The 16535-nt window shown below is 43.4% G+C and overlaps 1 protein-coding gene across 1 annotated transcript in view; it reads right to left on the bottom strand.

Annotated features, from left to right (window-relative positions):
- Window positions 1-16535, bottom strand: part of LOC137285333 (transcription factor A, mitochondrial-like) — a 28846-nt gene that overhangs the window by 6209 nt on the left and 6102 nt on the right. Inside the window, exons 3-5 of the mRNA XM_067817698.1 lie at window positions 7226-7296; window positions 6766-6915; window positions 1605-1700 (exon numbers count right to left, since the gene is read on the bottom strand). Coding sequence (XP_067673799.1) covers window positions 1605-1700; window positions 6766-6915; window positions 7226-7296 — 317 coding nt within the window. The remainder of the gene's footprint in view (window positions 1-1604; window positions 1701-6765; window positions 6916-7225; window positions 7297-16535) is intronic.

Raw genomic sequence — 16535 nt, 5'->3', positions numbered from 1 at the left:
ACGGTACACACTGCTGTGAGTGGTGTGGGTTTATACATTATACACTGTAGTTAATTACATACTTACTGTGGGGCTGTCATGGTACACACTGCTGTGAGTGGTGTAGTTAATTACATACTTACTGTGGGGCTGTCACAGTACACACTGCTGTGAGTGGTGTGGGTTTATACATTATACACTGTAGTTAATTACGTACTTACTGTGGGGCTGTCATGGTACACACTGCTGTGAGTGGTGTGGGTTTATACATTATACACTGTAGTTAATTACATACTTACTGTGGGGCTGTCACGGTACACACTGCTGTGAGTGGTGTGGGTTTATACATTATACACTGTAGTTAATTACATACTTACTGTGGGGCTGTCATGGTACACACTGCTGTGAGTGGTGTGGGTTTATACATTATACACTGTAGTTAATTACATACTTACTGTGGGGCTGTCATGGTACACACTGCTGTGAGAGGTGTGGGTTTATACATTATACACTGTAGTTAATTACATACTTACTGTGGGGCTGTCACGGTACATACTGCTGTGAGTGGTGTGGGTTTATACATTATACACTGTAGTTAATTACGTACTTACTGTGGGGCTGTCATGGTACATACTGCTGTGAGTGGTGTGGGTTTATACATTATACACTGTAGTTAATTACATACTTACTGTGGGGTTGTCACGGTACATACTGCTGTGAGTGGTGTGGGTTTATACATTATACACTGTAGTTAATTACGTACTTACTGTGGGGCTGTCATGGTACACACTGCTGTGAGTGGTGTGGGTTTATACATTATACACTGTAGTTAATTACATACTTACTGTGGGGCTGTCATGGTACACACTGCTGTGAGTGGTGTGGGTTTATACATTATACACTGTAGTTAATTACATACTTACTGTGGGGTTGTCACGGTACACACTGCTGTGAGTGGTGTGGGTTTATACATTATACACTGTAGTTAATTACATACTTACTGTGGGGCTGTCATGGTACACACTGCTGTGAGTGGTGTGGGTTTATACATTATACACTGTAGTTAATTACATACTTACTGTGGGGTTGTCACGGTACACACTGCTGTGAGTGGTGTGGGTTTATACATTATACACTGTAGTTAATTACATACTTACTGTGGGGCTGTCATGGTACACACTGCTGTGAGTGGTGTGGGTTTATACATTATACACTGTAGTTAATTACATACTTACTGTGGGGCTGTCATGGTACACACTGCTGTGAGTGGTGTGGGTTTATACATTATACACTGTAGTTAATTACATACTTACTGTGGGGCTGTCATGGTACACACTGCTGTGAGCGGTGTGGGTTTATACATTATACACTGTAGTTAATTACATACTTACTGTGGGGTTGTCACGGTACACACTGCTGTAAGTGGTGTGGGTTTATACATTATACACTGTAGTTAATTACATACTTACTGTGAGGCTGTCATGGTACACACTGCTGTGAGTGGTGTGGGTTTATACATTATACACTGTAGTTAATTACATACTTACTGTGGGGCTGTCATGGTACACACTGCTGTGAGTGGTGTGGGTTTATACATTATACACTGTAGTTAATTACGTACTTACTGTGGGGTTGGCGCCTCTTGTTTCAAGTCGGGATGACTTCACAAAGAGTAAGAACGCATTTCGAATACTTTTGGGTTTGCCAAGATTCTTAAGTTCCTGTAGAAAAGATAAAATACAGCTCACAGAAAACACAGATTTCATTATGGAATGTTTTTAAGCCAAACAAAGGATATAATGCCATTGTCACTGTTTTTCAAGACTTTGATGACTGGGTGTATCTTTCTGTTTAATTGATGAGAAGAGCTGACCAGCATGGATTGTATCAGTATTTCAAAATGCCCAATGACATCTTTGCCCCGAGCACCAATGTTTCTCAACATGCATTTCCTGGCACTTTTGAGGTCAACCTTTCCTCTATCTCATTATAATGACATATTTTCTAGTGTACATTATAATCAGGTTGGACTGCAGATGTATGCTTATCGGTGACTTTGTTTTCCAGTGTTATGCCAGGAACAGACTGTTCTCTCATGCTAGAAAGGCATGCTTTCAGGAAAAGTATAAAAGTATGTCCAAGAATAATACCCGGAAAATGCTGCAGTTCATGGATTAAAATGTCCAGAGTGAATGATCATATTTCCTTACACTGTGATGAGGCTTGGTAAAGTTGAAGACAAAACGTCTTTCCTCAAAGAAATTTTCCCAGAACTCCAAACTCGCAATTCAGTTCACATACACTCGTCGTTCTTGTGACCACCAAATACTTGCCAAAGCATTTCTTGAAAGCTCCATCACTGTTGCCATGTGCTGAATACTACAATCACTGTTTCTATTGCTATCATCACTGCTCTTGAATATTATTACCTTTGTACTGCCGCAGAGATACCATTGTACTGACTTCGTGAAGTTAGTTATTTGCAAGACACAATTATCACTTTGCTTTGTTGTTTGGTGTTTTCACACCTACAGTTATATTCACAGATTTCAATTTTTACTTCCAACTTGCAAACCTAAAACCTAAAGCTACTACCAGACTAAGCTACTACCAGAATAGTCTCATAGACACTCTTTCTGTGAGGATTTCTGGGCCTTTCCCTTTCAATGAAATCAGGGATTAAGGAGTTCTGTTCTTAAAGCAAGCTGTTTCAGTCCAAATTGTTCTTCATGGAAGCAAAAACAAAAGATGAAATCAAATCCTCATACCACAGGTACCTACCTCACTTGCCCATTTCCAAGCTTTCCAGGCCTTTGATTTAACCATTTACAGACAGTCAGTAAAACTATCTAAACCACACATCTTATGAAAAGGGTTACATCAATTAGTTCCTGTGTCCACTACCTGGCCAGCATCCATGTATTGAACTCTGTACCAGGTCCTCATATATATGTATAATGCTAGAGCAGACAAAATGTGGCAAAATCGTTGTACATGATATGATACTTCAGTAGTAGTGTTTGACTGAAGGTTACAACAGAACTGGTAGAGATAGCTATAGATGACAGATCTCAAAAGTTGGAACAGAACTACAGGAGGCTGTTTGGAGGTCTCCAAATTTGAAACAGGACTAATGGCAGTAGTAAGACCCAACTGGAATGGAACTGATGGAAATCTTATTAAAGAGTTTTAGTGAGTGAGTTGGGTTTAACTCATTAAGCCCTGGAGCCGCTCCACTGCCCAACACCTGGCACCCCTCGCTGACTGCCTGATTGCTGCGACGAGGCTAATTAGTGCTAATCATGCCTGATTTCCCTGGCAGGTCTCGGATATAACAGGAAACTGTCTAGTCTCACAAACAAGTGCTGATTATTTAATTGTGTCGTAAAGATGTAAATGGGAAAGAGGCCGATGTGAATACATATATTACAGCATTTCATGTAATTTATTACCTGTGTCTCTCATACCCCTTTGCCAGTGTGTGCTGTATTTTTATCAACACCTACGCAGTCTTTGTACGTACGAGATGAGCAAATATACAAAGTCCTCCTGTCTCTCTCATCGTAAGGACTGAATTATAATATATTATTTATAATAGAGTTTAAAAAGAGGGGTGGGGGGGGCTTGCATTATAATCGTCTAGATTTTTTGCCAATACATTGCTCGTGCTTACTGACTATTTCAAGGAAAGTATCAATAGCTGTGTAAGTAACATGGAACATATAGAGATTTATAGTGTGTCACTTTGTTCATCTTAACTTAACGCTGCAAACATACATCACCATTCATACACATACATACTGCATGATACATTTATCATTACTCAATGCTAAACAAAGCTTCCCGTCATGTGAAGGGATAAAATATCCCGAATGTAACGCATTATATCTCAGTTACTCATTACATTGGCTGATACTTTGGCCAATCGTATCATGAGAACCTGTCACATAGGAAGGGCAAGGTTACGGGGCGTGGCCTAAATTTCTGAAGAGCACGTTTGGACACTCAAAGTGATAGGGTAGAGATTGATTATTGGCTTTATCGTTGACCAATGGTTATGTTGTGTTACGGCTGTATCAACTATCATGCAACAATTTGTGTATTGTAAACATAACATCAGTTACTGTAATGATGTATGAAAGAAACATAAGAAAGACATATGGGAGTAGACTGACACTATGATGAGTGTATTCGTTCTCAGATGGTGAACACGCATGTCTTAGTGTTTTGGACACGTAAAAGAATAACCACAGAAATGCAACAATTGAAAAGAATGAGTGAATTTAGTTTTACAGCGATTTTAGCTATATTCCAGCAGTATCGCGCGGGCTTCACACATTGTGTCCAACAACTGACAAGAATGGTATACCGTACCATTTGTACAACACAACTAGTGCATAAAGCGTTATTGTCCTTGGAACAAGTCTTTATGGTAGGCCTCAAAACAGTCAACGCACAAAAACACATCACAGCTTGAACATCTGCATTTGATGTCTTGACGTTTGCCAGTCCGTTTCATTGTATGTAAGACATACTTAAACCAAATGATGTCCCTCTCATATCATTGTGAGAGATTAAATTGTTCAAAACATCTATGTCAATGGCAGTAAAGACGAATTTACGCATATGCATAATAATCTATGAAAGTAGCGTTTTTGCTGATACATTGCTAGTGTATACTGAATATTTTAAGGTAAGTACTAATAAGCTAGTCTGTGACTTATATAACATATAACAGATTCAGTTTGTCGCTTTGGTTCATCTAGATTTAACGCAGAAAATATACGAACATGCATGCATACATATTGTATAATGCTATTCTTTGCACATACATAAGACAAAGGGTCATGGGATGGGCGTCATCAAAGTTCCCGAATAGGACGTTTTGTATCTTAACTGTTCAATATAGTCCCTGATTTATTATCTATGACCAATTGTATCATGAGGTACCTGTCACATTGGAAATGGCAGGTGATGGGGCTTGGGCTAAATTTCTGAAGAGTACGTTCGGTCACTAGACAGCTTGGATACAGATTGACTATTGGTTAGATCGTTGACCAATCGATATGCTAGATTTTGGCTTTATCAACTCTAGCTTTCATGAAAAACTTTGTGTATCGTGAACATACATAATCGTAAGGATGCCTGAAATGTACACGTAGGACTAACAAGCACTTTGACGAGTTTATTTTTTTTCTAAGCGCTCGAAGCGCTACAATCTGATTATTTTTACCCCGGATAACCCAATCCAATCATTGAGTAGAGATAGTATTTATTTGCGTATACTTTTTGCGTACACTACTTGTACATCAAACATAATGGCTTGCTGAACATTTCAATATAATCTGTACATTGTTATGAATAAATATCATAATTCAAGTACATGTATTATAGAATTAAAAAAAGTAACACGATACTGATTTATTGTGATGTATACACTTGTAGTTGAATCTCCCCAAATATTTATGAAGATGGGCATACCTATATTTGTTTTGAAAGCAAACGAGGTTCAGAAGATTGGCAATGGGAGTGACTCCACAAAACAGGTTGTCCAATGATGTAACAGCTCATAAGTTTGTATTACACTTGTCACGGGACAAAAGTTTACCTGGACATGCATTCGACCAGAGGCTGTTATTCTGAGGTTGAAAGAGGTGTTCATATATTTAGTGTTGTCTGATTGAATGATTATACGCATCAATTCCGTAACTGATATATTCTCCTCCTTTTATTGACGATGGATCTGATACACGTGATCATTACACAGGATAAGATAATTACACAGATCAAGTACAAACGTTTCTTATACAATGCTTATGTAAATTGCATTGAAAAATCACATTTCAAATAAGCATGATACAGCTTGAACAAAATACCCCAGTTACCTTTGTATGGTTTATGTGTACTATATATGTATATTATGAGTAGATGCAACAGTTATCACTTCATTTTCGATTATGTATTATTGTCAACTTTAAAAATCAATAGTCTCAAATGAATTAGGTCTAAATTAGTAACTCGGTTTATTTCAAATCTACACGAACATGAGTGTAATACAGTAGTGCTATTTATGTCTACGATTCATTATATGAACTATTACAATGAATGAATGAATGATTTAATTTAGAAGAAGGTTTCGTAACCTTGTCACCGTTAATTCGATCAATGTGCAAACATGGTATCTTAGTATTCACTCCCAATGACGAGTAACAAACACGTACCTCCTGTAACAACATCTCATAATCCCTTTTCTCTCAGACATGTGTTCATTTGTCTGTATAAGCCCCCGACATTGCAAGCAATTGTTATCAAAACACATTAATAGTTCTTCTGATTAACACAGAAAGTAATCTCTCTCGTAAGAAAGGCTAATCTTTGATCATTACTGCTAAATTGATTGAAATTATAGGTAATGTACGAATTTAAAATGTAAAACCCCCAATACGCGGCTCTCGCTGAATGAGAGGTGCTTTTCATAACCCCAATATGCGTCTCTCGCTGAATAAGAGGTGCTTTTTATTACCCCCAAATATGCGGCTCTCGCTGTGAGAAGCTAATTAATTTGCCGAATATATGCGGCTCTCGGCCTTAATGAGTTAACACTGCTTTTACAAATATTCCAGCAATATCACCAAAAGGGGACACCAAAAATGGGCATCACATCTTATTAACAAAAGCCTCAAAGATTGAAACAAGAACAATAGAAGCATTTTGTGATAAAAAAGTCTTTAAAGTTTAAACTTACAGGTCAAAACAAAGGAACTAATGGTACTTGTTTTTGCATACCCTTTTCTTTCTCATCTTAGCGAGCTTCTTCCTACGGAACTGTCTTTGTTCATCCAGTCGATCCCTCTCCTCTGTTGTTAGGCTTTGTAGATACAGCTGGTACTGCCGCTGATACTCCTTGTAGCGCTCGCGCACTTCTCTGGTTCTCTCCTGCAAACATTTAACAGCGACAAATGGTAACTAGAAACATTTCACAAGTGTCAGTGCTTCAGTCTATTCTCTATTTCGTCCCCAGCAAAGCACCTTGATTTGTTTTCACATGAATATGTACTAATGAAGGAGGAAACATTTTGAGAAACATTAATAAAGAAAAGAGTTGTGACTCTTACATAAAACACCAGTTTCAAGGTAGCTTACAAGAAAACAGTGCAGTAAAACATTACAAAGACAATCAAATTAAATTTTAAATTAAATTTAAAAAACTAAACATTACTCCTACGTCTCCTATATTACCACTCACATTCTTCTCATGTGGGTCAAGCTGATGCCACTTCTGACTGGCTATCTTGAGAGACTCTCTTCTGCTCACATCTGTTCACAAACATATTACAGCATGTTACTGTTGATGAGCATGTAATTTTCTGAATAAAATTGACACTTTAATACTTATCCTGACTCATGCTTAATTGTTTATCTCCTCTTCCCTAGCAAAGGTAGTGAAATACCCGAAATCCCTTGAACTTCCCTTCTAAAAGAAGCAGATGTAAAACACACTCACCCACAGGAACCCTCCCTTTCCAGCCAAAATGGTCACATGACCTGCCATGCTTGTCACTCTCTCCTTTCGGCATGAGTCAAATAAAAACTATCAATTTTATTCAGAAAATTGCATATTTTTCCTTATCCTGACTCATGCTTAAGTGTCTACAGAATCTGACAGAAACGGCGGTGGGTCAGGCCATGCTGGATTCTGTTGGCTGTCAAAATTACATCTGATATTTCCCCCCATAACGGGAACTTGTAATGGCAATATTTCGTTCCCGTTCTTCCAAAATTTATTGTAAATTCTGGATGGATTACATCCAGTCAAACTTGTCTTCCATAGAAGGCTCCGTTGACTGGAGCGTGTTGATATCTGATACAACTAAATGTCAAGATATATAATCAAGACAAGTGTGTTGCGACCATTCTTCATGTACAAGTATCTTCATTACAACTACAGGGTCATAATCACTCATGCCAGTCTGTTCGAGATATGCGCATGGACTCTCAACCATTATACTCCGTAGAGCGTCTGGTCTCCACAGTCACATGATAAATGGGTGAGTAAACTCAGCGCCTTTTAATTGCTGCACAACAACAAGAGGCCCAAACTGATGAATGCCATCCAACACCATGTCTCGAAGATAATGATTGGCAAACACTGTGTTTGATTTCCAAAAGCAGTCCTCCATTATAGTTGATATCGAGCAATTTCCATGTAGAGCTGGTGTAGAGGCCCTGACTTCATGTGTTTTTGGAGGCTCGAAGAGGTTCCATTCCTGCTGCTTTGTAGACTCAATATAACAGCTCTGATCTGAGATAGTGTTGTGGGTTACTTCAGTAAGTGTCTCAATAGATATAGGGATAAACAGGCGCTTGAAATGTTGTCTTCTAGACTTATGGTATAAGCGAGATATATCTTCAACAATGTGATAAGTCTTGAGTATCATGAGATCCCAGGATTGAAGATAATGACGGTATGTGGAATTGTCTATCTGGTTTACCTGGCAGTTGATTCTTCGCAATAAAATCCCATCTTAGACGAAGATGTACTGTCTCTTGATGACTTGAAACAAATCTTGTGCGACTGAAGTCTAGAGCGTGAATTTCTGACAATTGTGCCTCTGTAGCCAAGGCAAGTAAAAACAGCATTTTCTGAGTTAGCTGTTCAACTGATGTCCACTCTAGTGGTTTGTATGCATCACTTGTGAGACGTTGGAGTATGATGATTAAGCCCCAAACTGGAGCTCTAAGCCTGCTGATCTTCCAACTTGAAGGAGCATAGTAAGGCCAGTAGCTCAGGTATTTTCGTCAGCTTGATCCCTATTTTCATGGTGATGACCGAGCTGAGGGCCACCAAGTACGTAGATAATGTAGAGCCTTTCAGACATGTGGAATGTTGTAAATGACATACATAATCCGCTATTTGAGGATGGGTAGCCTTCATAGCCGTTGAGGTATGTCTCAAATCGTTTCCACTCGTCATCACATAAGGTGTGAGTGGATTTCCGTAAAGCTAAGGTGACTGCTTTGCTGCCCTCACCGAATATATCCTCTGTGCTTTAAACAGGCTTTAATATGGTCCATACGTGAAGTCGGAACGTCGATGGATTGCAGTGCACCTGTCTGGTGTGCGGACGGTTGAGAAGATTCTTCCAATCTGGTAGTTGTAGCGCTGGCTGTCCCAATTCTTCTGTGAGTGTTGGGAACCAATCTCTCTTTGGCCAGTAAGCCGCGACCAAAATCAGTTGAAACAGCTTTGTCTGTTTGACTTTCTCGATGACCTTCAGTAGCAGTACTGGAGGGGGAAACGCAAACGCGTATAATCCTTCCCACAGGATGCTGAGAGCTTTTGTTGCCCAGGCTAACGGATCTGGTACTGGTGACACGAATGTTGTTGTCTGTTTGTTGAACCTTGTTGCAAATAAGTCTATCTGCGGCAATCCAAATATCTGGCTGATTAGTTGAAATGCCTCCCGATGAATCATCCACTCTGTTCGTGATTGACGCAGAAGACGAGATAACGGTCTGCCATGATGTTGCAAGCTCCTGGTATGTGACATGCTTTTATTTGGAGATTCAGACTGTCGACCATGTTGAAGAGTAGAAACGTCAGGTGTAGTAGGGATGAAGATCTTGTTGACCCTTGTTTGTTTATGTAGAATGCCACTGTTAAGTTGTCTGTGTGAATCATCAGTAGCCTGTCTCTCAGTGTTGTTGACCAGTGATGGATAGTATGAATCACCGCTTTCATTGCCAACTAATTGATGTAAAGAGCTTGTTCTTCCTTGTTCCAAACTCCTGCTGCAACCCCCTTGTCTACATAGGCACCCCATCCTTGGAGAGACGTGTCTACGTAGAGAGTTTTTAAGCTGGCTCTAACATATAAGTTCCAGTCGTCCAGGTACGGGAAACAAAAGTTGCCCTGCGCCCTGGCGACCTGAGCTGGTACTAGCATGAGTTTGGTGAACACCCCAGGCGCTGTGGAGATGCCGAAGGGGAGCACGCAAAACTGGTAGCAAACCCCGTCGAAGGAAAACCGAAGGTATTTCCTGAACTCGGGATGCATCGGTACATGGAGGTAGGCGTCTTTGAGGTCGATTGATGTAAGCCAATCCCCTGCCTCCACAGACGAGATCACTGACCTCAGTGTCTCCATCTTGAAAGACAAGAATGAGATTTAGAATGGGTCTGAACCCTCCATCCTTTTTGGTCACCAGGAAATAAGTGGAGTAGAACCCCGTATTCTCCTGTCCCAATGGAACCATCTCTATGGCTGCCTTGTCCAGTAAAAACTGAATTTCGGCACGGAGGATTGCCACCTTTTCCGGCGATTTCGGCACCGGAGTGCAGCGAATCCCGGTAGAAGGAGGAGGCCCTCACTTCCACTGTGGCATGTGGCCATCCCCGAGTGTGGACAGGACCCAGGGATTGGACATGACCACCACATGGGGACCACCCACATGAATTTCGGGTAGAAGGCAAAGTGTCCCGGCCGACGGCAGAGAGATTGCCGCTTGCAACGGGACAACTGAGGGCTCCCGAGGTACCTGAGTCGCAGGATAGCTTGAGCTGAGGACCGAAGGCTGCGCGCGATAGGTGGAGGGTTGTTCAAGCAGGGGCTTAGAGTCCTTGAATTGACTAGCTGCCTCCGCAGTGCCTGCTGTGTATAGCCGGTAAATACCTGGCAACAGACAGCCATAACCCACAAAGGCTCATCACAGCACACCTCATCCGACTCGCGCAAGAACTCATTGAGTCGCGCGCCAAATGTGAATGCACCTCTGTAAGTTGCCGCTCTAACGTGGACGAGGAAATATCCTCGTCCCCGTCCTCCTGTGACACCAGCTGCCTCTGCAGGATAGAGAGGTAGACTGAGTGCACCGCAACCTTAAGTAGTTGCGCGGCGTTCCGATATGGCTCCTCAAAGGAGCGGTAAACCGAGCGCAACACCTGGTTCGATGTGGTAAAAGGCGGCAAGCGGCAACCCTGACGAGCCGACGCCTTGCTGTGGCCAGACGACGCCTAAGCGCGATCGAGGCGTACATGCACTCGTCAACAACGGGAGGGTCAAACAGCGCATCCTCCCCCATCGAGTAGCGGCGGTTAAGCTCCGGGAGATCAAAACGCGAGCGGCTCCACGACAGGTGCAGATTAATTACCTCACTGATGAGTGAAGGTAAAATACGCAATTGAGTCTCAGCCACCCTACACGAAGCAAACGCTTCCCCAGGAAGACGAACTCCATGGGATCGGTGGCGTCCGAAGGGACGACCACCTGCGGCATTTCTTTATATAACAACTTCGCTAAAGAGCGAAGGTAATCTGAGCAGCTGGGTCTTGGCTACCCTGCACGGAGTAAACGCTTCCCAGGAAGACGAAACTCCGTGGAACCGGGTGCGCCCGATGGAATGACCACCGGCGTCAATGCTACCGCGATCCATTCGGGTACATGCCCCGGGGACGATCCGAGCGAAAAGCTCCGAATCGGCCTCCGTTGGTTCGCCGAAGAAAGAGGGCGTCGAGACCGCCGAAGCAGGGACACCCGATGCACTGAGCGGAATCGAGGCAGGCGGCAAAGCCGGTGCTAGAGAACCACCAGTTCGGTTGCCGGTAACCCCGACGCACGAGGGACCCGTCAACAAGGACAACCGCCCCAGAAGAGTCGAGTTGTCCGAATCGGCCAACCTCTAGCTCAACGAAAAACCAGGGAGCCGAGACAACGTGGGATCGGGTGCCGAGACAACGTGGGATCGGCTGCCGAAGCAGGGACCTCCGATGCACTGAGTGGAACCTAGGCAGGCGGCCAAACCAGTGCTCGAGAACCATCAGTTCGGTTGCCGGTAACCCCGAGGGACACGGCAACAAGGACAACAGACCCCGAAGAGCTGAGTTGTCCGAATCGGCCAACCCCTGACTCAACGAAAAAACCAGGGTGCCGAGACCCCGTGGGATCGGCTGCCAAAGCAGGGACACTCGATGCACTGAGCGGAACCGAGGTGGGCAGCAAAGCCGGTGCTCGAGAACCACCAGTTGGGTTGCCGGTGACCAACGGTACGAGACCCGATGGACCGGCGCCGGCAAGCGGAACTGCACCCAAGCCGGTGCTCGGTGCAGAATCCTTAGAGCCAGCGGGGAAAACGACACCAGAGCCGTAGCTTGGATCTGACATTCCCACAGGGACAGCACCCGTGCCTCAGCCTAAACCCAAGGCTTGGGTGCACCCTATTCTCTCTCAAACGATCCCCCACCGCCAAGATCAGAGGAACGGATGCCAAGCTCCTGTTTCTTATAGAGATCGGACATCCCGTGCCAGACCGATGTTTGCTGCTGCAAATGCCAGTGCGGGGTAGGGGGGTATGAGAAAAAGAGGGAAGAGGGAAAGAGGAGAGTATATCCCCTGACTTGGCCCGCTTGACCCATGGAGTACGTAACTCAGAGGCGAAACTGTAACAATCAGAACCAAACTAATGGTAACTGATGTACAGAAAACATACGCAATAGAACACACAATATGCAAAATATAAACGCACGGGCGATAATAAATTGCCAAAATACATTTAACCCAGCTAAACAACAAAGTATAAGCGGATAAATGCAAGAAACAAGTGTGCACACATAATTGCGTAATGCTATGAAAAAGACTAAGAGTCTTAAAACCAACATACCCATTTTGACTGAAACAAGAACAAATGGGTTAAGACATCTTAGCATGTAAAACATACTAATAAGAAACACGTAGGAATAAGTGAGACGCAAGCAAAACACTTCCTGCACTAAACAGAAGCCATAAAGGCCGCCATCTTGTCTGCCACATGACAGGAAGATAGGACCCGACCGGCAAAGTTACAACAATTTATGAATGAAAATTTCAGCCCAGAAATTCCAACTAACGCCCGTGCGAAAGAAAAGGAACCATACATACAGTGATTACACGATGCCATTTAGAAAGTGGTCAGTAGTAGTACTGGAATTACTAGAGAATTTGTACTTTACTAAGAAAGTGAAATCCCAAATATGACATATGTTGCATACATACAGTAGCTGACTCTTTCTCACTCATAATTCCATAGGTAGATACCATCTAAATGGACCACGCATGTCTTTCTAGTCGAACGACAGCATGAAAAGTGAGGTGCGAGGTAGACGGCCAGAGTTACCTGCTCTTGGCTGTGGGGGGCCTGGGAGGCCCTGTAAGGGTGGTCTCACAAGACAAAAAACCGAGTTTTTTGTTTTGTAAATATTTTATTATCAAAAATAGTTACAACTGTCGTAGGGATTTTTAATGGACATAAAAATGCTTATATGTACCCCAAGGAGGACTTCTTCTGAAAAAGAAATTACATTACATGGCTTCAGGTGACCAAGCAAGAGATGAATCAAGCCTTGCATAACAAAATATACAACTTTCTGATATGATAAACTATCTTGTAAAGTGATGTGTGGTCACTAATTTCACCTCACCAGTGATAAAGTAAATTTTTCACATAGATTAAGATAACCAAGTGTATCTCTCTCATAAACAGAGCCTGAAACATTACAATTTAGGAGTCATCATGATTCCCTGGTGTCATCAGAGGGGGTCATGGACATGTTTTGGAGAGTCAACTTCAGTACTGAACATTCATCACGACATCAACAGTGATTGTTTAATAACAATAAAATACAGCTAAAGCAGGCGAAGTATTTCATCAGCACTTAGCCGTTAACTGGTAAACAATAAGCTAAGCAGTTTTAAACCACGGCAAACTACAAGCTTAGATTATCTGAAATTTGATGCAATGACACAAATAAATAGTACGAGGGGAAGTCAATAAGTTCATAGACATGAGTATCGATATACCCTTGATGATATTGTCATTGCTGTCATTATTGAGTTAATTCATCTGTGACTCTGTACACTCATACACAGCATCTCTCGGTCATTTGCTTAAGGGCAAGAGCCCGTTAAAGAGACGTACCCTGCTCAAATCATGGAAAGCTCCAAAACTGAGGTTCGTGGAGTTATCAAGTTTGGAGTGGAGTTTCTCACAAGAGAAGGGGTGAATGCAACCAAAATCCATAAACACATGACCAGTGTGTATGGCAAAGAAGCCCCTCAATATTCCACTGTGGCAAAATGGTCATCTGAGTTTAAACGAGGCCGCAGCTCCTTGGATGATGACCCACGGTCATGAAGGCCTGATGAAGCCGTTACAGAAGATACAATCGCACAGATCCAGGGCTTAATTATGTCCGATCGTGGAATAATAGTGGACGAGATAGCTTCAGAGTGTGGCATTTCATGTGGAAGTGTTTGCACTGTCCTTCACGAGCACTTGCACATGTCAAAGGTATCTGCAAGATGGGTGCCTCGAAACCTAAATGCACATGAGAGTTATCGACACCAGAGAGTTGAATCCAGTCGTGAGCTGCTGGATATCTATAACGCTGATCCTGATAACTTTCATGCACGTCTGGTTACTGGGGATGGAACGTGGATTCATCACTGGGATCCCAAAACGAAACAAGAATCCATGCAATGGAAGCACAAGCAATCTCCTGCACCCAAGAAGTTCAGAACACAGCCTTCTGCTGGGGTTTGATTCTCATAGGCTATAAACCACCTAAAACTACAATAACAGGGGCTTACTATGCTGCCTTGTTGAAAAGATTGAGAGCAGCCATCAAAGAAAAGAGGCGCAGGATGCTGACTGCTGGAGTCGGTTCTTCACGACAATCCACCAGTCCATACGAGTCGTATTGCACAGGCTTCTCTTCAACAATGTGGGTTTGAACAACTAAACCATCTCCTCTACAGTCCAGATCTGGCCCCCAGCGACTACTATCTGTTTCGTAATTTGAAATCACACTTGCGTGGAAGAAGATTTAGCAATGATGATGAACTCAAGGCAGCAACTGAGGCGTGGCTGAGGGACCAATCACAAGACTTCTATTTCAAGGGCATAGACAGTCTCAAAGACAAATGGGCCATGATATTGAAAAATAAAATCAATATCACAATAAATGTGCTTTGTTTTATATCGAGTTCTATGAACTTATTAACTTCCCCTCGTATATAACATATCATTTCACCAGTCATATCATATTCTAACATCATGTTATTTTTAACGCAGGTTTATCCAAAAAGTAAAAATCATAATAAATGTGACTAGAGTTAAACATTTGCATGGTGGTATACTTTATTTACTTAACAACTTGATCTACCATCATTGTTGTCAAAAAATGTTATGGCATGTCATGCAAAGACCCCATACAACAGGGTCAATAGAAGTTGCAAAAGTTGGCAGGACACATAATTCTACAGGCATGAAAGAAGGTTCGTGGGCTGGTTCGCCGGATAGCAGGTCCAACCCGATCCACGTCAGCAAGGAAGCGCTGTACAAGAGGGTGCTGCGCCAGAAGAGCACCATCGACAGGGGTGTGAAAAGTGGAAATAGCGGTGGAGTAACCGTGAATGGTCGAAGCCGCCAGGCCTTCTTCCAAACGAGCTTGCAAGAACTCCAGTACTCGGACTAAATCTGCAGAAAAGGGATTTGTAATGCCCCTATCTGAACACCAGCGCACATAGCGGGACCACCTATCCTTGTACCAAATGTTTGTCGAATCAAGCCTCGAAGCCAGAATTGTGCCGCAGGAACTCCGCGCGCTTCGAGGCTAGACCTGACAGAGGCCAAGCCACCCACTGAATCCGTGGATTGGGGTGTGGTGCGCCGTTCTGAGTGAGAATGTCCGGTCGCAATTGAACAGGAGGCTGAGCCAGAAATCTGAGAACTATCGGAAACCAGCTCTGTGACGGCCAAAGCCGTGCCAGAAGCACAAGCAGCCGAGCTGGTTGGGTGGACAGCTGGGAGAGGACCCGGGGAATCAGGGGAAGTGGCGAAAACACCCACAGAACCTGTCCCGACCAATCAAGCAGAAAGGCGTCGGACGTCAACACCCTCTGGTCCGGTATCTGAGACCAGAACACTGGTATCTGATTCGTCCCGCAGGACGCAAACAGATCCACCTGGAACTGGGAGATAACTGAATATCCGCCCATCAAGCATCCACTCGTGCGGGGCCAGGATCCGGTGAGAGAGCACGTCTGCTCGCACGATCTCCATCCCCGGGAGAAAAACCGGAATCACCTGACAGTCGTACCTGTCGCACCAGAGGAGAAAATCCCATGTCTCCAGAAGGAGCGCTTGGGACACTGTGCCGCCTTGCTTTAGGATGTAAGTCATGGCCGTCCGGTTGTCCAGCTGAAGACGAACCACCTGACCCCTGACATGATCCAGAAAGCGCTCGAAAACCAATCGCACAGCTCTCAGTTCTAAGACATTGATGTGAAGACTGGCTTCAGCTTCGGACTAGCGTCCGGACACTGACAAACTGCCCAGAACACACCCCCCAGCCCGTGAGGGACGTATCGGTTTGAACTGTAAGTGTTGTCGTCGGGAGCTCCAAGGGGACCCCCTTGGAGAGATTCCCGACATCGGTCCACCACTGAAGGTGAGGAGACAACCACCCGGGAACTGTGAGACACTTCTCCCGATCCTCTGAGTGAGCCCACAGACTCGCCAAAG

The sequence above is a fragment of the Haliotis asinina genome, chromosome 5, assembly GCF_037392515.1.
Source record: "Haliotis asinina isolate JCU_RB_2024 chromosome 5, JCU_Hal_asi_v2, whole genome shotgun sequence".
In the NCBI taxonomy this organism is placed as follows: Eukaryota; Metazoa; Mollusca; class Gastropoda; order Lepetellida; family Haliotidae; genus Haliotis; species Haliotis asinina.
The sequence above is the reverse complement of the archived record's forward strand: the minus strand, read 5'-3'. Positions and strand labels throughout refer to the sequence as shown.